The 27,375-nt window shown below is 51.8% G+C and overlaps 1 protein-coding gene across 1 annotated transcript in view; it reads right to left on the bottom strand.

Moving 5' to 3' along the window:
- Positions 1–21,821, bottom strand: part of NFATC2 (nuclear factor of activated T cells 2) — a 139,895-nt gene extending 118,074 nt beyond the window's left edge. Inside the window, exons 1-2 of the mRNA XM_044262822.1 lie at positions 21,692–21,821; positions 2,175–3,192 (exon numbers count right to left, since the gene is read on the bottom strand). Coding sequence (XP_044118757.1) covers positions 2,175–3,192; positions 21,692–21,821 — 1,148 coding nt within the window. The remainder of the gene's footprint in view (positions 1–2,174; positions 3,193–21,691) is intronic.
- Between the last annotated feature and the right edge of the window lie 5,554 nt (positions 21,822–27,375).

The raw sequence follows: 27,375 nt of genomic DNA, 5'->3' as shown, positions 1-27,375 counted from the left end.
CAGGAGTCCCATGACTGAGCCCCGAGTCAGACTCCCTGTTCGGTGCGGAGTCTGCTTCCCCCTCGCACCTCCCTTATGCTCTCTCTCTCTCATACACTCTCTCTCAAATAAATAAAATCTTCCAAAAAAAAAAAGTCAAAGTAGCTTTAAAGTTGCAGATACACGGATTTGTGTCACTGTGTCCTGATTTTGCACACAGGGCACCAATCATTAATCCAGTCAGCATCTTCTTTGCCACTAAGCCCTGAGCTGTTAAAAGTTGACATTTTCATCTGGACTTAGTTCAGCATTTGCAGTGAAACCAATTCCATCCCTTCTCCATCATAGCAGTACCAAGGGGAGATGTGGGGGGGTGGCACCCCATAAACTCCATCAGTGCTGGAGCTCAACGTGAACGTACAATCCAACTTAAACTTACATTCTCACTCTGCAAGCAGATCTCCAGCTCCTCTTTGCAACTAGCTGCCTCCTGATGTTACCTGCCTGAAGCCCTCCCTTACCCTGAAGCCTGGTGTCCACCTTAGTTTCAGTGGCAACATGCCTTCTGCTTCTGCCTGCAGCTAAGGTGCCAGGTGTGTCAAATACCTGTACTCTCATTATGTAGGCAAGTTATACTTTTTTAAGTGTACAAATTGAAGTTCATAAAAGATCACTTCACCCCTGCATTATCTTTTGAAGTATCAAGGAAAAAAAATATCCAGGAGTAGAAGATCCAGTGGGGTATCTCTAAGTATCAACTTCAAATTTTCCTTGGTTCCAGAATAAGTCTTTGATGACCATGATACAATCTTAAGAATTAGACCATTAGAGCCAATGTAAAATGCTGCATGTGAATTTCAGCCCTCTGCTCTGCATACCCTGAGACAAATACCATCAGGAGACTTTCCTGAACACCCTATCCTCTCGATCTTATAGAAAATTTTTTCAGCATTCAGAACCATTTGGATCCAGCCACAGAATGGAGATGGAAGGAGAAATGATAAAGTCCTTATAAACAGTAAAGTATCAGACAAATGCAGCATGATCTGATTTTATATCAATGTTCTTCCCCAGTCTCAATCATTATATGAATCACATTCTGGAGATAATCTGTAGCAGAGAGAACAAAGAGTTGAGAACCCGAGGTTCTTCGTTTTTCAATGCAGTCATTAACTAGCTGGGCAAGCCTCGGCCTGTCCGCTCACCTCACCAGATACCGGCTGCCCCTTTCTCTGCACTCCTCCTTTGTGCAGGCTCCATGCCAAGGACTTGATATATATCCTCTCACCCAATCCTTGCAAAAAAAACAAAAACCAAAAAAACCATGCTGACGGGAGACTATTATTATCCTCATCTCATAAGGAATGAGCTAAGGTTTAGTAAGGTGCTCAGTGAGAAAGGGAGTTCCTGATTGATTAGCAATGCCTGCCCTGGGAACAGCATCCATAAGGTGCTCAATGAGAAAGAGGCTCTGCATGATTAGTGATGCCTGCTGTGGGCACAGCAGGGAGGGCAGCACCAGAAATGTCCACGACCACACAGCCGGTGAGTGGCAGAACCAGAACTCAAATCCAGTCTGGACAGACCCTGAGGCTCTGGTGCCGCCATCTATCTGCATCTCCTCCGTGTACCTCTATTTGAAGCTCCTGGAGGATTATGGCTCCCACTTTCTTTTTGTAGGAGGTCCAGAGCTCTGACTGCAGTCCCGGGGCACAGAGCAGGTACCCACAAACAGCAAGGCCTCTTATAAGAGGACAGTAAATTCCACACATGAAGGCAGGCTCTGTGCTTCCCAGAATGTCAGCTCTCTGAAGACAGAAATTTATGCCCATTTTGTTCACCGCGGGCTCCCCAACCCCTGTAACGGTGGTGCCTGGCCCAAAGCAGGTATCTGAAAAACACCCATTTGGGGAATGCACAAACCAGCCAGGCGCCCTCTGGGCCATGGCAGGCATCCCCGTGCCCGCCGCCTGGTGAGTTAGGTGCCTGTACCTTCCTGGGTACCCGAAGGTCTCTCTTCCAGATGAGGAAACCACAGCTCGGAGAATTGAACTTCCTTGCCAAGATCTCATAGGCAGTAAGCGCAGAGCCAGGACCTAAACCCTGTCTAGAGGCCTCTAAACCACATGCCCCCGACCCAGAAAAAGCCCTCCGGAAGTAACCCGCGGACCAGACCGTCTCCCGAGCCGGCTCACCTGCAGATGGGAATGGCAGGCACCAGCTGCTTGGGCCAGGTGGGCGGCACCAGCAAGATGGACTCGGGGGCCGAGCTCCTCCCCTCCTCCTGCTCGCAGGGCCCCAGGAACTCCACGGCCGGGTAGATGTGGCGGGGCAGGCCGGCCTTGGGCGGGGCGGCGGCGGACACCGGCGAGGGGTCGGGGCTCGTCTTCCACATCTTGGGGGGGATGCCACAAGGCGAGTCCGCGGCGAGGCTGTTCAGGGCATCCATGAGGACGGCCGAGCCAGCCGTGGGGGGGTACCCAGCGGGGGCGCCGTCGTCCCGGGGCTGCGGCGAGGGGCTCCGGGAGCGCTGGGGTGAGGCTCCGGGCAGCGGGGCAACCAAGGCCCCGGCACACGAATGCCTCCGCTTGGCACCAGGCGACGAGGAGCGGGAGGCCGGACGGGGCACGGGCGAGTGGCGGCCCAGGCAGCTGTCCTCAGCGAGGCTGGTTCGAGGTGACATTATTGGCGAGGTTCTGGGGGAATAATGAGCAGGGATGTGTTGAAACTGCGGACACAGGTCGTCGGGCCCGCCGTTATTGGGCGAGACGCAGGGCGAGGTGTAGGGGGAGAAGGTGTCGGAAATGAAGCTCGCAGAGGAGCCGCTGCTAGCGGGGCTCAAGCAAAGCGGCTCGCGGTAGCCCTCGAAGCCGGGCACGGGCAGGGTGAACCGCGGGCTGGCGGCCACGCCGGCCAGGGGCGGCTGCTCCCCCAGCAGGCCAGTGTCTCTGCCGCGGAGGGGGCCCCCTGCCTGCATCAGTTCGTGAGATGGAGTGATCTCGATCCGAGGGCTCAGGCCCGAGGCCCCCGCTGGCTTGGCCGCCGGGCTCAGAAAGTTCTGCGGCCCTACCCTATCCGGCTCTCCGAATCCGCCGGGGGGTTCGCCAGGGAGACTGGGGAGGGGGCTGTATGGCTTGAGGCCATAGTCCAGGACTTCATCGGGGTATGCGAGTCTGGAGGGTGGGCTGGCGACCTTATGTGCATTCGGTTCTTCTGGAAAGAGAAGGGGGGAGGGGGGTCTTTTTAAGCCTCTAAAACAGAACTCCCGTGCAGAGCAATCGCAGGCTGGGTTTCGTCTCCTACTTTTTTGTTTTTGTTCTTTCTAACCCCCGCCACACCACCCCCCAAGCTGGAGCCTCCTCCCCTCGGCAGAGGAAAGGGAGGCCATTTCATCCCAGGTTCCTTGAAGAGGAAGGCAAGGTTTTGGCGCAGGTGCACAGAGCACAGCTCGTCTGAGTGGTGCAGGATGCCCCAGCCCGTGGTCTCCGAACGTGTGGTTCCGTGGAACCCCTGGGAGAGATGCACCGTATTTCACAACTCAGGTCACATCGTATGTCCTGGAGACTGAAATGAAAGCTTCGCGAAACCATACTTACCTGCTACATACAGTGCCCTCTTATCTTTCCTCTTAGATGGGGTTATTTGGTTTAAATGCTGGTCGTAACTCATTCAACAGACTTCTGGCCCACCAGTGGGTCACAAACCACGGTTTAGAAGCCACACACCTAGGCTTATCTCGTCATTCTGCATGTGTGACACAGCCCCAGGATGGAGGGGGAGACTACACAGCTCTGGAGTCCGAGGGCTCTGGGTTCAAATCCCAGCCCTTCACGCTCCAGTGTACCCACTGGCTTAGTTTAGAATGAGGGCTTCTGCATCATGTCTCATCTTGTGCCATGTTACAGATGGGGAAGCTGGGGTCCAGGAAGGGGAAGAGATTCACCCAAATTTGCAGGATGAGAAATCCCACAGACAAGCCCCTTGCCCTCAAAAGGCAGAGCCATGGCTCTCGAGTCTCCCAAGCTATTAAAAATGGTCAGTCCAGAAGGATCTCATTTTTCTCTAGTAGCAGCGTTCTGCTGCCACTGCAAAAGGACCCACGTCTGAGAGCGGACCGAGTGAGGGAAGGCGCTGTTCCTCCCGGCCACCCTGACCCGCATCAAACTCCCCCACTCAGCCGAGGCCCCTCCACCCTCCCTGCCAGGCATTGGGTCAGCCGGACTCCTCTCTCTCACGTGCCTTCTGTCCAATCCATAGCGAATCCTGATGGCTCTACTGTCAAAACATAAGCCACAGGCACACCCGTCTCCCTCTCCACAACACCCCAGCCCTAAGCTGCCAGCCATCCTCTCTCCCCTGGACTCTAGGCACCTCCTCCCTGGACTCCCCACTCTACCTTCGCCCCTCCAGTCTGTTCACCCCGCAGCAGCCTCTTGAAACGCCCCCAGGCATTTCAAAGCTTCCCCCGGTGTGATCTGAAGTCCTTAACACACTTGTCCCTGAGCCCTGGCCCACCCGGCCACTCAGACTCACCAACAGCCCCGCTAACCCCTTCGCTGTTCTTTAAGTAGCTCCCACCTTAAAGCTCTCGAGTGCTGTTCATTCTGCTGGAAACTCTACCTGCCACGATCTTCTCATGGCTGCTTCCCTTAATTTCTTCCTGTATCTATTCACTCTCCACTCTTTACCCCCGCCATCTTTCCTCTGCTAACCCGTTAACCAGCTCACACCATGTCAGATATTATCTGTGAAGGGACTCTCATGCCCATAGATACGGGGCAGGCAAGCTGCAGCTCCTGGGCCAGATCCGGCCCACAGACTGTGTTTCTAAATAAAGTTTTATTGGAATGCACCCATGCACCTATCTCTTTACATATTGTCTGTGGCTTGGATTTGCACTACAACAGTAGAGTTGATCATTACGACAGATACTCTATGGCCCACAAAACCTAAAATATCAGTTATCTGGCCCTTTATGGAAGCTGGCAACCAGCACACTAGACTATGTAGGCTACACCAGACTTGGAGCCATTATCTGCTGAGGTTCGGCACTGTTTGCCAGGCACCTAGCACAGGCTGTCCATAAACATTTGCTGAGTGACTGGGCAAACAGCAGAAGAAGCACGCCCAAGGTCCATCAAGCCCAAAATGGGGCCTCTTCCTAAAGTTGTGTGACCAGCCCTTGCCTTGGGGAGCCAAGGTGCCTACACAGGTGATCCTCAACGTCCTGGTGCCCTTTTTGGACCATCCTGGACTAAATGCTGCCTGGTTTAGCTGTGATGATCTCATGGGGTCCAGATGGTATCCCCACTCCTGGTGGGAGCCCAGAAATGGCTTCCCACAGCTCTTAGGGTAAAGATAAACAACCTCAACTAGGCCAGCCTGGCCAAGCCCTGCCTGCTACCTCTGGCCTCAACTTGCTCTGCTCTCCCACTTCTCTCCCAGGACTCCAACCAAACTGGCTGTCTTTCTGTTCTTATAAAGCACCTACCACCTTTCTGCCTCAGGACATTTGCACTTGCTGTTCCCTCTGCCACAACAGCTGTTCCCTCTGCCACAACAGGTCCTCCCTGCCACCACCACCACACCCAGGCCCCTTCTCTACATAGCTAAAGCTACTCATTCCTTCCAGCTGAAATGTCATGTGCTGGGGAAGGCTTCCTGGTCTCCTTGGCTAGGTCAGAGCCTACTCATGTTTCTCTGTTCTGCTCCATACACTTCCCAAAATTCCAATTAAATAATTCTGAAGTTAGCTGTTTATTGCCTGCCTCTCTCCCAACCTCCAGCTTCACCCCTACCAACAGCAAATTCTATGAGGACTCTTTTACCACCTAATGTATTCCTAGCACTGGGACAGGACCCTCCCCCCCATATGTGTTGGTTGGCTGAATGAATTTTTTTTTAATTTAATTTTATTTATTTATTTGAGAGAGAGACAGAGTGACAGAGCATGAGAAGGGAGGTCAGAGGGAGAAGCAGACTCCCCATGGAGCTGGGAGCCCGATGTGGGACTTGATCCCAGGACTCCAGGATCATGACCTGAGCTGAAGGCAGTCGCCCAACCAACTGAGCCACCCGGGTGCCCCTGGCTGAATGAATTTTTTAAAAGTGAGTTCACGAAAGTCTATATGAAATATTTAAACTGCTACTCAAAGATGCTAATATCCAAATCAAAAGGAAGAAAGATATAACCTCCAGAGGGTAATTTGGTAATAATCTATCAAAATTCCAACATATGTATCTTTAGAACCAAACAATCTTGCCTTAGAAATTTATCCTGCAGCTAAACCCTCTTATGTGCAAAATGAAGTATGCATAGATTAGTTAATAGTGGCCTGTTTGGGGGACACCTGGATGGCTCAGTCAGTTAAGCGTCTGCCTCTGGCTCAGGTGGTAATCTCAGGGACCTGGGATCAAGCCCCGCATCAGGCTCCCTGCTCAGAGGCGAGTCTGAGTTCTCCCTCTTTCTTCACCCCTTTTCTCCTGCTCCCTCTCTCTTGCTCTCTCACTCTCTCTCAAATAAATAAAATCTTAAAAAAAAAAAATACTGCCCTGTTTGTATTCCAGAAAGACTGGAAACATCCTAAGGTCCGTCAGTTGGGGGTGGGTTGAATTCTTGTTTATTCACACAATGGGATACAGCACCGCTAGAAAAGGGTTGGAAAAGTTCTTTCTGCATTGATCTGGAATGACCACAAGATACAGTCAAAGGAGAAAAGCAAGGTACATACAGCACACACAGCATAAAAACAGAGGCTAAAAGAATGTGTGCACAGGGACACACACACACAGACACACACAGCTGCTGCCTACACAGGCTGCCTCTAGAAGCTACAGGTAACAGTGACTTCCTCCGGGGAGGGGAACTAAGTAATCGGGCCCCAGAGGCATGGCAGAAAGGAGACTGATTTCTGTATGACCTTGAGAAAAGAAATACAATTCCCAAAAGAAATGTGTTTTTATTTTATTTTAAAGGTGGCAGGGCACGGAGGTGACATGACAGGATATACAGGATAAACAGAAGCAGGAAATGGAGATCTAGTCCTACCATGCCACTAACTAGCTTTGTGACCTTGGAAAAGTCCCTCACCGGCTCTATGTCTCAACCTTCCCATTCACAGGACAGCACTAGACTAGATCGGTTTCCTTGGTTACTTCCAGCTGTGAAATCTTTTGGTTTTTGTAGCTGCGGTGTGTAGGGTCTTGAGTTCTTACCAAGAGGCAGTGGATCACAACTTGTATCAATGTGTGCACGCACACACACACGCACACACACACACACCTTCCCGGCAGGTAACAGAGGGCAGATTTTTAATCTAGCGAGAGATCAACATCAAATCCATGTCCGACAACATTCTGATAATCCACTACCCTGTGAACCGGCCCAACAAACCACAAAAAGTCTCTTAGCAAAAATTCCGGCCTTATCAGATGAACAGCATCAGGTCTCATCAGGAACACCCCCTCAGGCCTGACGTGAGCAGTCGCTGAAACTCCGCCACGAAAACACACAGCACTCACACTCGCTGGCAGCCACACAAAAGAGAAAGGACCGTTTGCTCAGCAAAAGCATCCAGAGCATTTACGCTGGTTTTAATTAATCCAAGCAGCAGAGGTTTTTCCGTTCCCGTTTTCCTGTCGAGATTCTGCAAGTTTCACACCAAGCAGGGAATGTGAAGGTAATTTATCATCCTTCCGTTCTCGGCCCTCTGGGTGCCTGACGGTCAATATCCCGGGCTCATCGTAAACACCCTTGTGTGAGCAGCTAGGATTCTCAGCTCACCCTCCTTGCACAGTAATTCTGCCCCCCTCACAGCCAGCCCCTCAGGGTCACGGCCATGCCCACACAGCCACAGGGCAACGTGAGTTTCATCCTAGAACCATCGGATTTTCAGGAGGGTTCCCAAAAATCTCACTCTTTTTACCATTTGTGTGATCTTTGTGATATCCCTATACCACCGGTAAATATTATTTACTTAATATTTCTATATTTAAATTCACTCACATAGTACTTTAATTTTTTTTAAAGGAAAATTTATACCACTACCACAAATGGAAAATCTGTGTCACCTCCATAAATAGAAGGTAGGGTTAAAAACACAATAAAAATAAAAGTTACTGAATTCAAGGTTCAAGACACTGTGGCTGGCCAAAGGCTCTACCGGGAGGCCCACCCATTTTCTGGCCCTGAATGCTCTCTTTTTATGGAGGTAGAACTTACATATACAGATTTTGACTATGGAGAGTTTGATGAGTTTTGCCAAATGTTATACACCCTTGTAACCACAACCACAATAAAGATGTAGAATATTTCCACAACCCCAGTAAGCCTGCCTTTTTGAAGGCTGGAGCTGGGGGGAAGGGAATGGTAAGTGCTAGAAAGAAAGGTGTTAAAGACACAGCAGCACCTAACTGAGACCCTACCTTGGGCTCATTCAAAGCAAAGTAGCACTGCAAAAAAAAAAAAAAAAAAAAAAAAATGGCACCGGTTACATGCAGTGTACTCATCAGTGGGCCACATAAAATCATATCTGCCGTGGGAGATGCCCAACCCTTATGTAAGGCAGCAGTACCCAGGGAGAGGAAGAAGGTAGAAGCCGTGACAGGGGACTCAGTGGCTGCTGTTCTATGTCCTCTGTGCCTCCATGTCTTTGTACATGCTGTTCCCCTTGCCAGGAGCTCCCTTTCAAACCTCTTATCCTCACTTCTAGCCAGCCATTATTTGTTGATCAAGATTACACTTGGGCCACCTCCTCCTAAAGGCCCTCCTTGGTTCCCTAGTCCAGATTAGACTAGATCCTACAGAACCTACAGAATCCTGTCATGAAGTCTATCGATTACAGCTTACTTGTCTGTGGCCCTACAAGCCTGAACTTTCTGAAGGCAGATAGGGGTCATAAGTCATTAATAATAATAAACCTCAAAATACCTCATTAATAATAATAATAAACCTCAAAAGCAGCTGGAGAACTTACATGCCAGGCATGCAGTGAATTATTCCATGCTCACAACCACCTACGAGGTGGGCTCTGTGTACCCCCGTTACAGATAAGGAAACAGACACAAGAAGGTGAATGGACTTGCCCAAGGTCTCACCGCCTGAACCTGGCAGGCCAAGAGTGCCATCAAGCACCAGGCCAGGGAGTCTCAACCTTGGAACCAGCAGCATTCAGGGCAAGATAATTCTCTTATTTCAGGCTATGGGGTGTTCAACAGCACCCCCAAATTCTAATCATTCAATGTCAGGAATAGCCCCACCTTTCTCCCTGTCCTGACAACTAAAAATGTCCCCAGACATTGCCAAATGTCTCCCGCCAGGCAGAACACCCCCACACCAGCTGAGAACCCCCCTTCTATGCTGCACAGCCCTGGGGCCACACTCAGGGCCTGCACACAGCAGAGGTCCCAAGACAGATGGAAGCATTCATCCGGGCCCTCCAACCCAAAATGCTTCGGCAAGGGGCCGTCAGCCCACCGTCAGCCCCAGCAGGTGCATTATTTCTGCAGCAGACATTGGAAGTCCCGATTCTTAGCACTCTCCCCTTCCTCAGCTTTCCGGAGGGCTCCCCCCAGTATCTGGGCCCTGCGCATGTGTGGGGGGGCCTCTGACCACTGTCAAGGAGACTGCAGGATGAGATCACCAGGGAGACACCCCTGGCCCCACATCAGCAAGGTGCCCCCACTGACATCCAGGTCTCACCTAGCACAGAGTTAGGGGAGCCCTATCCCTTGGCTGTGTGCCCAGGGGAACCCCTAGTTCTCATGGTGATGAGGTCAGTGACAATGCACCAAGTCCACATGGAGCTTGAAACACACAGAATAAGCACCGGAGGAATGAGATCTATCAGTGTGGTGCTGTCAGTGGTGGTGGCAGCGTTATTACTGTCACTGGCAGAGAGCTTTTGTAAATGCAAACTCTGCCATTTCTGGGCTCCTGCTGCTTTATTTCACAACTTGCCAGCATGACACACACTAGCCCCCCCGTGCCTCCAAATGCATTAAAAGAAAGAAGGGTGGGGAGTCCCGCTGGCTCAGTCAGTGGAGCATGTGACTCCTGATCTCGGGGTCCTAAGTTTGAGCACCACCTTGGCACAGGGTCTACTTAAAAGAAAAAGGGAAGAACGGTTTATAAACATAAGTTGGGGGCACCTCGGTGGCTCAGTCAGTTGGGTGTCCGCCTTCAGCTCAGGTCCAGAGTTTCGGGATCAGGCCCCACGTTGGGGGCCTCCTGCTCAGCAGGGGGTCTGCTTTTCCCTCTGCCCCTCACCTTGTCCATGCTCGCTCGCTCGCGTAAATAAATAAAATCTTAAAAAATAAAAAATAAAGATGGATTAATCAGTACTTTGGGAAACCTTTTTCAGCTAGCCTTCAAAAAATACGGGGAGTATGTCAAGAAGGCCTCCAATACCCCTTCCATTTTATGCTTTTACTCTTTCCCCTCGGTCAATTGGGAGCTGATCAACTAAATCTGACTAAAGTGTGAGTGACTCGGTAAGCTACTCGCCATTACAAAAACGGATGATAGCTAACATGTCTAGACCACTTACTTTATACCAAGAACCACTGAGTACATATTAAATGTTTGTCTCTTAAGAACCCTGTGAAGCAGGTGATAGTTTCCACATTTTACCACTGGGGAAAATGAAGCTCAGAGAGGGTGACTAATTTTCCCGAGGTCACACAGCTTCTAAGGGGTTGTCTGGCTCCTCCACCCTCACTCCTAACAGTCATTCTAGCTTGCTATTCACGAAAGGGACTATGTCTTGGATGGTGACCCCTTAACCCCAAGCCTGGAATTATGAGGTACCTCAAAAGTTAGATCTGCTCTGGGAGCTCCATCAGAAGGCAACTGACAGCTAAGGACACAGATTCCTTTCTTCTGAAATATTCACAGTCCCTCCATTTGCCCCAGAATTGAGTCAACAATTTATTTTAAAATCCCACTGAGGCCGCCCGGTGGTCTCTGCCAGCGCCTCTCCTCCTGGAGCCTCTCGCAGGCCTGTTGCTCACCCCCGGGGACACACGGCCAAGTCTGAGGCGGCCTTTCGGTGCCAACCCACCAGCCAACAGATCACTCTTGAAAAAAAGGAACAGCAAGAGAACATCTTCTCTGCCTAGAGCTATGGGGGGGGGGTGAGGGGGGGTGGAATGTTCAGGAAGCAGAATAGAATGACCAAAATAGAAACCCCGGTAGGGAACCACCGCAGGGTCTGTCCTTGGGGGGAGGGGAGGCACAAGGAGAACCAGTGCCTTCTGGCCTGAAGGACCTGGAGGCAGGAGCCAGGTCATAGCCCAGAAACCAGACGCCCCTTGGCCTGGCAGCAAGGCCCTGGGGCTGCGGGCCGTCCCTGTCTGAGGTGGTGGACCCGCCGCCTGATGAGCTCACGCCCCAAGGTGGTGCGAGTCCCAGGCCTGGGGTCTGAGTCATCACAGTCTGTTGCCACGACAGCACCGAGGATGCCACAGCCTGGCCCCGCAGAGTGTGGCCGGAGGAGAGGGGAGAAGCCCCCGTGTGTTGGGGGCTGACAGGGGTCACCCAAGGAGCGCCTGGAGGGCCGCACCACCCAGAGCAAAGTTCTTCCTCGCAAAGCTACCTCAAGCTTTGCCCCCCAGTAGTGAGTTCAGTGCTCAGTGAACTTTCCCCACAGCCCGGTCCCCCCAGGTCCCTGCGGCCCCCACCGTGCGCACGCACAGAATGGCCGTTGGGTTTCCCATCTGTGAGGGGTGTGTGTGTGTGTGTGTGTGTGTGTGTGTGTGATGACGGGGAATCTGGCTGTCACACTCGTCCCTCGGAGATGACATACACAGACGCAGGGCATGAAAGGCGAGAAATTCCATCCAGATAAGTCAGGTCCAGAAATTCCAGAAAGGGAAGAAAGGCAGTTTACCATCCTGTCTCGCCCATGTGGAACTGCTGGAAAAAGCCACCTTGAACGCTCTGCTCTTTGCTGACCGTGTCCCAGAGAAGACAGCTGTCTGCCTTCACCAGACAGGACAGAAAAGAAGGCTCGGTCCCGCTTCCCAGGCAGCCTGCCATGAGGCCGGGCGCCCGGGACACGAGACCCAGGATGGTTTGCAAACCATCGGCCTCACAGACGGGCCGCTGGCATGGCTGTGTGCGAAGTCACACGCACCCGCCGGCGGACACACACTCCTTTCGGAGAGGGATGGAGAAGCGGACAGAATCCGCAGCCCACAGGCCTGGAGGTCAGCTTTTGGATGGAGGCGGCAGGGCCCAGGCGGCGGGCAGACAGCAGGCGTCATCTCCACCCTCGCACTGGGGCGGGAAGACCCACCTCTTGCGGTGCAGTCATCCCAAGGGCCCCTCCTGTTTCAAGAAGTTCGAGACCTTCCTCTGTCTACCTCCCGCCTGCTGCCTCCGTCTCCGCAGCTCACACGCTCCCCGCACCGGGAGGCAGGTGTCATCAAGTCCTCCGTGTTACAGAGAGAGAAACGGAGGCTTAAGGGTGCAGAGATTCACCCCAAATCCCAAAACAATCAGGGCCAGAGCTGGTGTTCAAACTGAGACGTCGCCGTGCGCAGTAAAATGCACAAATGTGAGATGCACCTCTCGTGCCTTCCTACATATGCATGGACCCGGTCACCCACCATTCAAGATAGAGCCCATTTTCTCCATCCTACCCGGGGGTCCCCTTGTGCTCCCCACCCCCAGCCCGCACCAGCCAGGCACACTCACCTGGCCTGACTTCTCGCACCACAGACCGGGTTTGCCTGTTCTCGAACGTCACATCTCCAGCATGGACAGATTGTGTCTTTCGTCCAACATTCTAACATTCATCCGTCTGGTGTGCGGCCACATTTTATTTTATTTTATTTTATTATTATTATTTTTTAATCACCTTGTCGTACCTCCCCATAGGATGAACCCATCATTTATCTGTCCGGTCACCAGACGACATGGCCCCTCTTTCTAAGGACAGCCGTGCAAGACCGAACGGAACTTAGCGAGGCCCATTTCCAACAGGAGAGACCATCCCTCCACACGGGCCACGTGGTGCGTGACAGAGGACACAGCTCAGACAGCTTCCTCACCAAAAGGAGAAGGAAAGGTCTGGTCAGAACTAACCAGAAATAGACTCCAGATAATCCTCCCTCAGAAACAGCGCTGGCCACGGTTAACCCAGCTCTCCGTCACAGGCCTGCGCAAGGGGACTCGGGAGGGCGCCCACTTTCCAGGCAGCTCAGCGAAGACCCCTCGGCCTCATGCCAGCCCCTCAAAGCTGCCCCCCTTCAGTCCCACAACCCCTGGCACAGCTGTGAAAAGCTGATGGCCCCCCCCATTTTTTTTTTTTTAGCCAACTTGAACTCCAAGTGGAAACTTCCCCCTTGAGAACAGTGGGGGCCCCTGAACTCCTGGCCAGGGGCAGAGATTTAAAATTAATACCGGATTGATGGACAGATTCTTTATTTACACTTCCCCCCCTCTCCAGGGGCAGTTTTCATTGTGGTGCCCTGCTCCCAGGGGCAGGCACGCTTAATCATTGGCCCTGCCAACCCCGGTCATTAATGGCATTCCTCCTTTGTCCCCGGCAACAGAGGTGACATCACCCTCTGGGGATCGACCGAGGCCCACCTTCTCAGCAGCCTGCAGGTGAGCAGCCCCTCCCTGCCTGTAGTCTTTACGGCCACCACGGTTACAGGCACCGCAGACCACGTGTTTCCCCTCCTCATTTAACACTGCCCCCCTCCTGCAGGCGTGCCCAAGCAGGTTTGTTTTGATAAGGGCCTTTATGAATCCTGAGCTTTGCAGGCGGCTTTCTTCCCTTCAGAAAGCTCACCCAGGCATGGCTCAATTAAAATTCACATGGGAAGGGCTGGCTTCTAGAAATGCATCTTAACGAAAATAGGTCCAGTGGAGAAAATGTGCTTTTCCTCCAAAACCCAGATTAGGAGGCCGGGAGGGTCCCAAAGGCCACCTCAGGAAAAGTCATCTCTCTGCTTTGCTTGTCTCTCCAAAGGCCTGCCTTTGGGTATATATCCCCTCCCCCATAATGGAAGCGGTTGAGGGGGAAGCAATAAAAATCCAAGCCATGGAGCTTTTCATCTGAATGCCAGTTTATAAGAAATGTAAAGGACAGAGGAACATGTTCAAAGACACCCCAGGAACGCCACCAGCCAAATCCAGCCCATGGTGAACGGTGCAGGAAAACTGGCCTGGTTTCTTCTGCAAAGAAACAGCAAGAAAGCAGACCGATGGGGACCTTTCTAGAAGGAGACGCAGTGATTCCATCCACCAAATACAACATGAAACTCCGTTTGACTCTTGATCTGGACAAACTAACTGTAAAAAAGATCCTTGTGAGGCAAGCGGGGAATTTGCAACTAGACATTTGAAATTAAGTCATTATGGTTCTGTTTTCAGTTCAATAACGGCATTTGGTTTTTCTCGAGTCCTTATCTTGGAGAGCTACGGACTACTCCGGTTATTAACGAAAACAGTGTATCATCTGGAATTTGATTTAAAGTAACTGGGGGCAGGAGCGTCGAGAGTAAGTGAGGGGAGGGGTGAAGGGTGAGGCTTACGCTCCTAATTAGAGCTGGGTGGTGGAAATGTGAAGTTCTATCAATTCGCTACGTCTCCATATTTTGGGTAAAGTTCACTGCAAAAATTCAGGAAAAAGTCAAAGGCAGTTGTTCTTGCTTTGGGGGTGGGGGGCCGTACTGGGCTCTGCTCCAGGTAAGGAAGCGCGCAGCCCCTGCCCCATCCCGGGAAGAGCCCCAGGGTCGAGTCTCGCCTTCTTCCCTGAGCTCAGTTTGAACAGTCAGCAGAAAAAACAAACCTCACACCAGCCTGGGAAAGCCAAGTTTGGCTGGAGCTCTGCGGAGCCTGTGGCTGTTTCCTGTGCTGGGGAGGAAGGAGGAGGAAGTCCCTCCATGGGGGGAAGCCACAAGGCTTCCATCCCACTGCACTTTCCAGGGCTGCTCCTTCCTGGCCCTGGTTCAAGGGTCCCATGGGACCCCAGGGCAGACCACCTGGGGAAACCCTGCCTCCCCAGGAAAGGCAGCCACAGGGGAACCTCCGAGCCCCAGAGTCTGGACAGTGAGAAAGGTTTTGCAGCCGGCCCGGTTCTGGGGCTGAGGCAGGAGCCTCAGTATTTCAGTCAGTACAGAAGGTGCGTTAAGGTAGAGAGCACTCGGGGCACCTGGGTAGCTCAGTGGGTTAAAGCCCCTGCCTTCAGCTTAGGTCATGATCCCAGAGTCCTGGCATCGGGCTCTCTGCTCAGCAGGGAGCCTGCCTCCTCCTCTCTCTCTCAGCCTCTCTGCCTACTTGTGATCTCTGCCTGTCAAATAAATAAATTTAAAAAAAAAAAAAAAAAAAAAAAAAAAGGTAGAAAGCACCCACCCCAGCCCAGCAGCCAGATGCTCCTCCCCAAGGACCAGTATCTTCTTTATTCTGGGCAGGTCTTCTCTTAAAGCTCAGAGTTCATCCAAGGCAGGAAGTCAGGAGACCTGGAAGCTCCCCCAGAGCCCACAGCCACGGCCACCCAATCTCTGCTCGCACTGCCTCCCGGTAACCTCACATCTGCCCCAGCAGGTGAGCGCTGCAATCACCATCCCCACGGCACAGGCAAGAAAACACAAGCCCAGAGAAGCAAAATCTCATGTCCCTAGGCATACCACTAATAATTTTCCTCCACCCATTTAGCAATAACTTAGTATGTGCTTGCTAATGCCGGGGACTTTTGCTTGGCCAAGGTCATGTAGGTAGGAGGCATCCAAATCAGAATTTCAAACCAGAGCTCTCTGAATTGAGACCTGGTGCTCTGACCCGCTGAGCCAATGGCTTCTGGGGCTGGGGGAACACGTGGGCCGGGAGGCATGCACATCGATCCCCTGGGAAGCAGAAAAAAATATAAAAATGACAGAACTCCCATGGATTCCCTGTCCTTTATCATTGCTACTTTTGCTGTAGGAATATAATCCCCTGAGGACAGCAGCAAACCTCAAGTTCATGATTCCGTAAATATCCAATATAAGGGGTACAGTCGGCCCGGGCTCCAGTACCTGGGACGACCCCAAAGCTGAGTTGTAGTGCTGACATCAGGGACTCAGGACCCCAGCTGCCTGGGCTCGAGACCCGCCCTGCCATCTACCACCGCATGACTCCACAAAGGTAACGCACCCGCAAAGGGTCTGACTTCCCTGGTTCCAAATGCGACTAAACGATTCTAACGCGCAGCCAGGACTGAGAACCACCGGCCACAACACTGCGTTTTTCAAATATATTCAGCCCGCGCCCCTCCACCTTACAGGATTAGGACACCTCGGGAACCAACCCAAATTGGCTCTAAGGTTTTAAGGGCCTCCCTCCCAGTCGCCTCCAGAACAAAGGACCTTGAATTTGGAAGCGCAGATGACATGTGTTCGGTAGTGACGAATGCTTAGGGCAACTTTCTCCCCACTTCCTTCGCCTCCCGGACAAGGCAGCGGCTCACCCCTAGCCCTCATTTCACCTTCCCGGCTGCACCTGGAGACGCTATTTGTACAAAGCAGGCTTAACAAGGCCCGTCCTTAACTCCACGCACAGACAGCAATGTCTCTGAATGTCACATGTGTTTAGTGAACCTGCTTGCTTAGGGTAGAACTCTATTTTTAGCAAGCACCAAAAAAAACCCATGATACTCTATCCCGGCACCTCCTTGGTCCCTATTTGTTTACCAGGCTGTGTCCTACACTGGCCTGGGGGCCAGGCAAGGGGAGGACCACATCTAATTGTCTCTACACACCGCCCCCCTCCACCTCCGGAGGCTGGCACCAAACCAGCACTTAGCGAGTGTTTGCTGAAAGAATGAAGTTTTAATTGTCCCCGGGAATGGGTTGAGAGCAGGTGTTCCTGAGTGGAAATGCAGGTGACAAGAGGGGATGGGCTCCAGCGGGGTCTGTGAGTCCACCTGAAAACGGTAGGAAAGGCACGGGGAGGGCAGAGGGGAAGTGGAGGGGGCCGTGCACGGGTTATGCACCCGCGCAGCATGTACGTGCCTGATAGGTGTGTACACATGCTCCTACAGTGTGTGTGCATGTGGGATCTGTGGCTTTCATTAGCTTTGCATTGGGGCTGAGACCCAAACGTTTTAAGGACCACCAGAATTGACTCTGTAAGACCAGGAGTTCTGAAAGGTCAAAGTTGGTGCCATGTACATTAGCTTATCAGGGGGAACACACCAGACCCACTGAGGCCTACCAGCAGGGATCACTCCCAGTGGGTCAGTCCCTAACACAGTCCAGAGGGGATGGGGCACTTCCGGAGGTGATAGGGACTCCCAGGACCATCCATCTCTCCCAGTGTTTTAGACATTGGGAGAAGTACTAATTCATTTCATTCAATTCTTGAGCACACACAAAGGAATAAAACTTCTAATCTGTCCACTGACAACCAGCACACCTCTCTTCCCTCCACGATGAGGTTAGGAGCACTGGTCAAGACTCCCCCAGCTCTGTCCTCATTCTTTGTTACTTTTTTCAGCTGAGGCAGACAGCTAAGTATGGTAAGGGTCATACTTTGCATGCCTCTAAGCAAATAAATTTGAAAACCTAGATAAATAAAATGAATAATTTCTTAGAAAGGCATGGCTTACCAAAATTGACTCCAGTAGACACAGAAAGTGCAAAGCAGACCAATTCCCATAGACAACAGAGAACAGAAGAGAGACAGCAATCAGAGAATAACCCCATAAAAAGGCACCAGGTCCGGGTGGCTTCACAGGGGAATTCTATCACACCTTTAGAAACGGGATACACACGTTGTCCCCGAGCATGGAAAAGGAAAGAAATCCGAACCTAGTAACGTACCAAAAAGGACCTAACAGACTAATATCACTCATGAATACTGCCAAGAGGAACCTTAAATATTATCAGACACCAGCCCACCACCATAAGTGACCAAGTGGGGTTTAAACCAGGAATTGTTCAATATTTGGAAATCGATTAGTGTAAGTCGGCATGCGAATAGATCTAAGAAGAATAAGATCATTTTTCCATACACCCAAGACATCTATGACATAATTCAACTCTCATTCCTAAGCAAAACCCTCAAGAAAATAGTAACGGGTAGGTACTTCCTTGACATAATAAAATCCATACACTTCAGTCCTAAAGTAGACACCAAAGGTATTCCTGCCCAGATCAGAAACAAGGCAAGGGTGCCTACCATTCCCACTACTATGTAGCAGATGGATGAAGGTATTTCTAGTGAAGGCCATTAGACAAGAGAAAATCAGAGAAGCATAATTAGAGGTTCTAGCTCGGTGAGGGCAGGGCCTGGGTCTTACTCCCTATTAGCTCCAGGAGCTAACATAATAGATGCTCGACAGATAGCCAGATGAGTAAATGAGTAATGGCTCACATTAACTGAGCACCTCTATTAAAAGCCAAGGGTTTAATAAAACGCTAGTAACAAATCACACTCTGTATTGACTTAAATAGGTCAGGGGCGTCTGAGTGGCTCAGTCAGCTGAGTGTCTGACTCCTGATTTCTGCTCAAATCATGATCTCAGGGTCATGAGATCAAGCTCCATGTCGGGCTCCGCGCTGGGCATGGAGCCTGCTGGAGATTCTCTCCCTCCCTCTGCACCTCCCACTTCCTTCCTCCCTCTCTCTCTCTCTCTCTCTCAAATAAATAAATAAATCTTAAGTAAATAAATGGGTCAAGCCATTCAAGGCAAACAACCCACTAAGATAAATGCTATTATTTCAGCCATTTGATAGATAAGCAAACCAAGGTCCTAAGAGGTTAAATGACTCACCCAAGATCACTCTGTCGGTAAATGTTTTAAACTCCAGTCTTGCCAGAGTCCCAGGCCCCTTACAAGCTGCTTTGCATCTTGCAAAATGAACCTGCACACAGTGGACACACACATGAACCACCAAGTTCATGTTTCAGCTCTGCCATTTACTAGGCCTGCTCTCTTGGGAAAATTCCTTCCCCTTTCCACACCTCACTGTCTCCTCTAAAATAAGGGCGACAGTAGTGCCCGCCTGCTAGGGTCGGAGGGTCATTGCACGAGCTAATACGCATCTGTTATGATGTTCCAGTTCCATAAAATGAGCTTCTGACTTCCCCCAAATTCCTAAGCCCCATCACCAAGTTCTGACCATCACCAACGTCTGTTCCATCCACCGGACCTCTCCTTTCTTGACTCTTGCCAAGCTCAGGCACAGCGCTGACAGTGGCCGTCACACGCATCACTCATGTACCGTCACCTGGGACAAAGCCCAACAGCAAGCTAAAGGCTAGTGTCAGTCCTTGGGGAGTTCCACCATTCACAAGCAGAGAGGTGACCCCATTAACATCTGGGTAAGCCAGAGCCAGTCCCACATCTGGAAGAGCTCACTCTGCCTCCCAACGCTCCCAACAGCCCTTCTCTTCCTCAGCCACGATGCCGCCTACTTTGCAGCAAGGAAGCATCACCTTCAGATTCCAGAGCAAAGCCCCCACCAGGCAGGAACTCCTTTCCAAAGAGCACTGTTTGGAAAGGAGGGCCTTTACAATAGAGAAGCCCAACAAAGACAACTTTGGCCAAGCTGGTCAAGGTCAGCATCAGTGGTGATCAATCAAGTTGATAACAGGTACCCTTGATAGGATGTGATGCACACAGTCCCTTCAGCTGTGTGGCCTTTGTCCTCCAAACACACAGCCCCAGTCTTTCCATGAGGGAGACACCAGAAAGACCCTAACTGAGGCACTCTCTAGAGTTGATCTAACCAGCGCGCCTCTGAAATGTCACACTCATAACAAGCAGGACAGCATGGACTCTAGCTCATTATAATGCATCGGTATTGGTTCATGAATGGGAACAAATACACCCATACAAATGTCATGTAAATAAAATGGGGACTTGGGTGCTCGGGGTACAGCAACTCCCTCTATTTTCTTTACAACTGTTCTCTGACTCTCAAACTGTTCCAAAAAATAGTTTGCTGTTTGTTTGGGGTTTTTTTGTTTTTGGGTTTTTTTTGTTTTGTTTTAATGGTTCCAGGGTTTTTCACTGTGGCCATTTAGATACCCATCTGGCGGCCACCAAGCACCACTTGCCAAGAAAAACTATAAAAAGCACCTCCCATCAGATCTGGCTTGGAAACTATTTCCCCGGAAATCTCCCCTGTGCAAAAAAAGGGGGGGGGGGGGAGAAGGGAAAAAAAAAAGTGAGCTGATTGTGAATCTGGGAGGGGTGTGAGTATTAGTTCCCTGCAAAACATGACTTTAATCTTAACAAACAAAGACCACGGATGTTAAAGGAACCTTAAAGGGATCATTTGCAGATTCTTAATTGTATCTTTTCAAAGCAAAGGATGGCCTCCAGATTGCAACTCGAGAAGACTGGTCTCTTTTGCTGACTAATTATTTCCATCTCCAGCCAAAATACAGAATAATTTACTAATTGCCATCTTGACTTGGCATCCAAGCCAAAGCAAGCCCCTCACCTAACGTGGCCAGGGAAGACCAGGAGAGAAGGAAAGGTAAAACCTCTCATTCACCTGCCTGACATAACATCTCCAGGAGGCACCGAGCCCCCAGATACCCGTGAAAAGGACTCCTACACAAAGCAGCCCGCGCAACCCCTTCCTGCACTCCTTCCTGCACTCCGGATGCGGCCAAGCCCGAATGCATCTGGAAGTTACCAACAGGCCTGCCCCTGAGGCTTCAGCAAGCACTAGCTGGGCTGGGCTGTTAAAATCAGGAAGCCTGGTTGGGGTTGGGGGTGGGGTGGGGGTGGGGGTGGGTGGTGTGTGTGTGTGTGTGTGTGTGTGTGTTTTCTTTTTTGCTGTTTTTTCCAAGACAACCTGCTAACCAGAAAAATACAGTGAGGTTGGGCATACGACCTCCTCCTTCCGACAAATGCTCCTGCTAGACCACGTGAAGTGATGGCCCAGCCTGGGGAAGTCCCCAGCCACATCGGGGACCTACGAGCAGAGACTGACAGGTCGCTGAGGCAAGAACAGGCTTCTTCCTCCTGAGTCCACATGCCAGCCTCCCCCCCCCCCCGCCCGCCCAAACCCCACATCACAACGGCGATGGGAGGCGGCTAGGGGATCACCAGTAACAAAGCTCAGACTGATCCATTCCTGCTCATTCACAAAGGCAGCCACGGAACTCAGGGAGGAGATGGGCGGGCTCCCTCACCCTGAAGCCAAACCACCCTCCAGCATCAGGTTTAGACAAACTCTTCAGGAGTTTCAACACCGAGTCCCTGACAAAGTCAGCCACCTGGCTGTCCGGGAGAGGAGGGTCCGTGTCCCAGGCCCCAAGAGTTGGGCTCAGCAGCAACCTCTTTGGGCACGTCCCCTCCCTACTGACTCCATTCTTTGGCCTCCTCGACTCCTTCCTCCAGAGGCAAATCAACCACTTCCTTTCCCCTCCGAAGACCCTGCAGCAGGCCAGAGCCAGCTGAGGCCCCTGCCACCTCCAGCTTTGCTGCTGGCGACCCTCCGGGAGAAGCCACCAGTAGCTGGAGACTGACGCCCTACTGGGCAAGAGTGAGCCTACCGCCCCCTAAGGGTGGCAACAGTCCCAGACGCCTCATGACCTCCCTCTCACCTGGGGAGACGCACTCTCCCTTCTTCCCTCCAGGCGCCCCCCCCCGCGCCCCGGAAAGTGTGACATGGGGACCAAAGCGGGACCCCGTGCCCATTCCGCAGGCCCAAGCCCCCGCCCGCGCTCGGGGGGGCCAGGCCGGGGGGAGCCTCCACCGACCTTCGATAGGATTCAAATACTCATAGTCGAAGAGGATGGAGAAGTCGAACTCGTCTTGGGGGCTGCCCCCGGGCTCATGGCCCGGGGCGTCCCCGCCGTCGGGGTCGGGCTGCTGCTCCGGGGCGTCCATGGCGCGCAAAGCTGCGGTAGGGTGGTGGCGGGGCGGGGGGCGAGCGCGGGCTCGGCCCTCTCCTGGCCCCTCGCCGTGGGGGGACGGGGGGGCGGGTAGCGGGAAAGGGGCAGGAAGCGGAGCGGAGAGGTGGCGGGGTCCCTGTCCTCGAGGGGACGCACGCGGGCCCGGGGATGGCGCGCTGGCGCAGCGGGTCCTGGACGCGCCCGGCGAGCTGAGCGGTGGCGGCGGCGGCGCGAGCTTCCTGCTCCGGGAGGCACCTGTTGCAGCCCGCGGAGGGGGAGGCGGGGACAGGGCGGCCGGGCCGGCGGGGGCGGGGCCGCCAGCCGGGCCCCGGGGGAGGGAGCGCGGGAGGGGGAGGCGGGCGGGCCGGCGCCCGGGAGGAAGGAGGCCGCCCGCCGGCCGGGGCCGCACCACCGGGGCCCCGCGCCGAGCAACAGCCCGGGACCACCGCCGGGCACTCCCGGGCGGCCGCGCTGCGACCTGCCGCCTCCCACCCTCCCTCCCCGCGGGGAGGCAGCGGCCCTGCAGGACCCGGGACCTAGACGGGAAAGCGCCTGCCACTTGTAGTTGTGCCCTAAATGAACAGCTGATCCATTCTTTTCCTTCCTTCCTTCTCGCAGGTGGTGAGGGTGGGGGGGCACCCATTCCCTTCCGCCACAGACTTCGCCTCCAGGGGTGGTCTCTGGGTGCCCACAGCTGTGGCATGACTTTCACCTACCGTTCAGTCACCTGTAGATCCCTGAACGCAGTTTCCCAGGACCCGGGAAAGAATGCCAGATACTCTGAGAGCGAAGCCCCGCCCTGACACCTGTACCTCTTAGACCCCCTGTCAGGTGTCTGGTGCCAGGGACCCAGCCTGAACCAGGCACTGACGCCCTGAGAAGCTCAGGTCAGGAGTAGGGGCAGACAAGAAGGTGATATACACCAGAGAAGAAAGATCATCTTGAACCGTGCTGGGAGGAATCACCAGAAGTATGAAGTAAGGGTTGGCCCCTGGAGAGGCTTTCTTCTCTTGGATGGTCAGGTGGGGGGGGGGGGATCTGGCAGTGGAACCAAAAGGAAGCTAAAGCCGGAAGGGGCTCTGTGTGCCCTCCAAGCGAGGAGGACAGTGCAGTTGGAGAGGTTGGCTGGTGACAAGTACATCTGGACACGTTAAAAACACAGCTTCCCAGGCTCTCACTGGAGTGTCCGACTCTGTAAGTCTGGAGTAGAGGCTCAGGAAGGTGTATTTTGAAATAAGCACCCAAGGTGAATGTTAAGAACAAGTACTTTTGAGGAACACTGAGTAAGAACCCAGTACCACCTACCCCCCCCACTCCCAATAAAACACTCCCAAGCGTCTCTGACCAAGTTGGCTGAAGTCAGAAAATAGACTCACAGAGGCAGACAAGGAGATGAGAACAGTGGTCTTCAACCCTAACAGAATGTCAGAAATCCCCTGGAACACTTTTTAAATGCCTGTGTCTAGGCTTCAGACCAACCCCCAGGGAACCAGAACACCAAAGGTTGTTTGTTTTGTTTTGTTTTGTTTTTTAATGACCTCAGATGCATCTAAACTGTAGCCAGTGTTGAGAATCCCAGAAGATATGGTGGGAGAGGCTCTAGGATTCCCAGAGAACCACACCTTGACCTCATGTGGGGAATGACTCAAATCCTTCCCCACAGGCAAGGAAGGATGGGGAATGTGTATCCTTCACAAGGAGCCCTCTCTGATCCATTAAGGGATTTGTGCCAAGCCAGGCATCATCACTCATTCCACAAATATTTGCTGAGCCCATGAAGTACCCGACATTGCGACCACTTTTGGAGATCCAGCCATCAACAGGACAGTATCTCTACCCTCACCATGCTCATATCCTGGGAGCAAAGAGACACAGCAATGAATAGGGTTTTCTAGATTGCACTTAGACTAGTGGTTCTTAACCCCAGTCATGCATTTGATTCACCTGGAGAGCTGTTTAAAAATTCAATGGCCCGGCCCCACCAGAGACCAGTTATAATCAGAATGTTTGAACGTGGGGCCTGGACCTCAGGGTTTTGTAACACCTCCCCAGATGCTTCCAATGTGTGGCCAGGGATGAGAAACACTGGTTTAGATTCTCACTTCCTTTCAAGGGACCCAGGCCTGGCCTCAGGACTCACCAACTTTCAGAGACCTAGGAAATACTTTCTGGTTGTCCGAGCAGAAAATGATTCTCTTCTTTAATTCCTAATTATAATCACAGTGACACTGGGTGTAGCCAATAAACATCTTAGAGAGGCTGATAAATGTAGATGGAGAAGGAGGGAGTGATGAGCCAGACTGGGACACTTAGACCCAAGTATCTAGAAGGAGATAGGTGCTCTTGGATCCTTATGATAGCACCCAAAGTCCAAATCCTGAAATGTAGTCAGGGATAAACAAAGGAACAAGCCTGTCCTTATGGTGTAGAAAAAAAGAAGGGCTGGTGTTACCTTCCCACGTCCTTTCTCATCACCCACCCATAATGATTAAACCCCTCTAATCTAGTGGACATCTGTTGATTTGCCTACCCGGAATCATTCCCGCTTCTGATAATAGCATCCCAGAGTGTTCCTTTGGGAAACTACTCTTGAGATAATTTTGGCAAAACTATCAACCCAATTGTCCCCCCACCCCCACACCTGGCAAAGAACTGGATGAATGACCCAGGCTTGAAAAGAGATTTCATCTTCTCTAGCCTATGAGACCTACTAAGGCAGTGGTCATGACTGCCCCATTCAGACACAACTTTATGTCTAGTGGATGTGTGGATGGATGGATAGACGGATGAGTGGAAGAGTGGGTGTTTGAAAGGATGCATGGGTGCATGGGTGAATGGACGGATGGATAATGGATGAATGGAGGGATGGATGGATGATGGATGGATGGATGATGGATGGATGGATGGATGATGGATGGATGGATGGATGGATGATGGATGGATGGATGATGGATGGATGGACGATGGATGGATGGATGGAAGGAAGAGTGTAAGTTTGGTTGGATTCATCAGTGGATACATACATAGATTAATTGATCAATTGGTAGAAGAAGAGATGTTTAGGTAATAGTAGCTGGATCAATCAATGGCTCAATGGAAAAGTGGATGTTTGGATGGAGGGATGGATGGACAGCTGGAAAAAGAGTTTAACTCTCCTGTGTGTGTGTTAGTTCCTTAGATTTTAACAACACTGTTGAGCAAGGAGTCTGCTTGTCCCTCTCCCTCTGCTTCTCTCCATGCTCCCAAGCACTCGCTCTCTAAAATAAATTAATTAAAAAAAATAAAAATAGAAAAAGACTCTAACTACCTTAGCTGTTCCTCTGAATAGTGGATATATTTTCAAAGCTTCTAAGTTTTGGAATCTGCACCCTAATGATCAAAGGCTCTTTAAAGAAATAGGTTCAGACTAGCCCTGACCCAAAACAGTTTCTGCTAGAGCCATGGGAAGTGAGAAGCTTTTCTTCTTGGAGGGCGACCTTGAAGGTGGAGGTTTGGGTTGGGGGGAAGACATATTTTAAATTCCAAAATAAATAATTTGTGCTCTTAGGAGCAAGGATTAGGAGCAGAATGCATGACCTTTATGCATTCAGTGCCCCCACCCCGGGGGGACAGGGGTGGGATGGAGGCCTTTGACAGTGCAGCTCTGTCAACCTTTCTCTGCCCTGTGCCTGACCTCCTTGCAGAGGCCCTGGCCTCTTTGTTTTTCTCCAGCCTTTCCAACAAAAGTGCAAGGGGTAGCCAGCAAAGCCCCTGAGAGCTTGAAACTTCTAGCACACCTTGGTACTGTCTGGCCCTGCTCCAGGAATTCAGCTCACTTCAACAAGCACTTACCCTAACGTATAGTTGCAAACCAAGGTAAGCACCATGAAGAAAAGGAGAAGGTGCTAGAGCTTGTAGCAAGGAAACCTAATGTAGATACACAGAGTTCAGGGAAGGCTTCCCCAGGAACTGATGTTTCCACAGAGGCCCAAAAGTCGTCAAGAAGGTGGCCAGTAATAGTGAGAAGAAGAACTAGCAGCCAGATGCGGGAAAGTATGTGCAAAGGCCCTGAGGCAGGAGGAAGTATGAAGTGTTGGAGGCACTGAAGGAAGACTGGAGTGGCAGGTACTAAGGAACCTGAATAAGGTATAAGGGAAGGCTGGGAAGTAAGTGGGGCCCGGGGACCATGCGGAGAATTCTGGACATAAGAGCAATGGGGAACAACCAAACAGTGTCTGGCAGTGTGTGACAAGATCATATTCAAGTTTTTAAAGAAATGCTTAGGTTCTATGTGGAGAAGAAACTGCAGGGAAAAGGGCTGAAGCGGGAAGACCAATTAGGAAGCAACCCGTAAGCCAAGGAGACAAGGAGCTCTGGGAGCGTAGCCTTCGGGAAGGGTGCTGGAAACAGCAACAGCCCGCAAAAGACACACACATGTACCCTTGTCCTTGGTCATGCTTGAGTGATCTCTTTTCCTCTTCTAGGCACGATTTGATTCCCCCTGAACACGAATATCAGAGGAGCATTGGTCTTGGGCTCTAAGTCCTGAGGCCCATTCAGGTGGGTGCTGGAAGGACCCACTACCCACAGCTCTATGCTCCTTTCTGCCTTCTGGCAGAAAGCTCATCTTCAGCGGCAGCCCGGACCTCGCCCCTTACATCGGGCAACGCGTCCAGCTGCCAACCCTACATTCCGTTCGGGTGTCCGACAAGCATCTCAAAGTGACCGGGTCCACAGCAAGCCCCGTGATGCTCTGAAACCTCTCTGCTTCCCGACCTCCCAGCTCAAATATCACTGCCACCCCCACCCCCATTTATCCAGTTCTCTCACCAAAATCCAAGGAGTAGTCCTGTGATCCCTCTCGTTTTCTCACACGCATGGACAAACGTGCAGCAAATCTGGACATCTCTATCTCAAAATGTAACCTAGACCCAACTGTGTCTCACCAACCTCGTGCCCCAACGAGCCACTTCCCTGGACAACTGCACAACTGCAGCCACCTCCTCCCTGGTCTTGCTTCTTCCATTTTGCCTTGACACAGAGCAGCCACGGGCATCTTCGCACAATATAGATCCCGTAAATGCCCCTGTGGCTTCCCATTAAGTTTAGAATTAAATACAAATACACTGGCCTATGAGACCTTGGACAAGCTGCCTCCAGCCCCAGCTCTCTTAGACGACCATCTCTCACCATTCATCCCTTCTCTTACCCCCTTCTACCACCCTGCTCATCCACCCATTCCTTGATAATGCCAAGTACAACCCCACCTCAGGGCCTTTGCACGTCCTGCTCCTGTGGGTGTTTGCCAGGCCAGCCCCTCACTGTTCATGCCTCAGCCCAAATGTTACTTCCTCAGAGAGACCTTCTGTGACCTCCCCAATAAAAATAGCGTCCCTGGCATTCTTTTTTCCCATGGTCTGCTTTGTGTTGTCATGGCCTTTTTCTCTACAGTATACTGTACTCATCTGTATATCCGTTCACCTGTTGATTACCTGTTCTCACTTGAATGGAAGCCCCATAGGGGCAAGGCTGTGTGTCTGCTTTGATCACTGGCATATCTGGGGCTTTAG

This window comes from Neovison vison, chromosome 8 (assembly GCF_020171115.1).
Source record: "Neovison vison isolate M4711 chromosome 8, ASM_NN_V1, whole genome shotgun sequence".
NCBI lineage: Eukaryota > Metazoa > Chordata > Mammalia > Carnivora > Mustelidae > Neogale > Neogale vison.
Note: the sequence above shows the minus strand (reverse complement) of the source record. Positions and strands in the feature narration are given on the sequence as shown.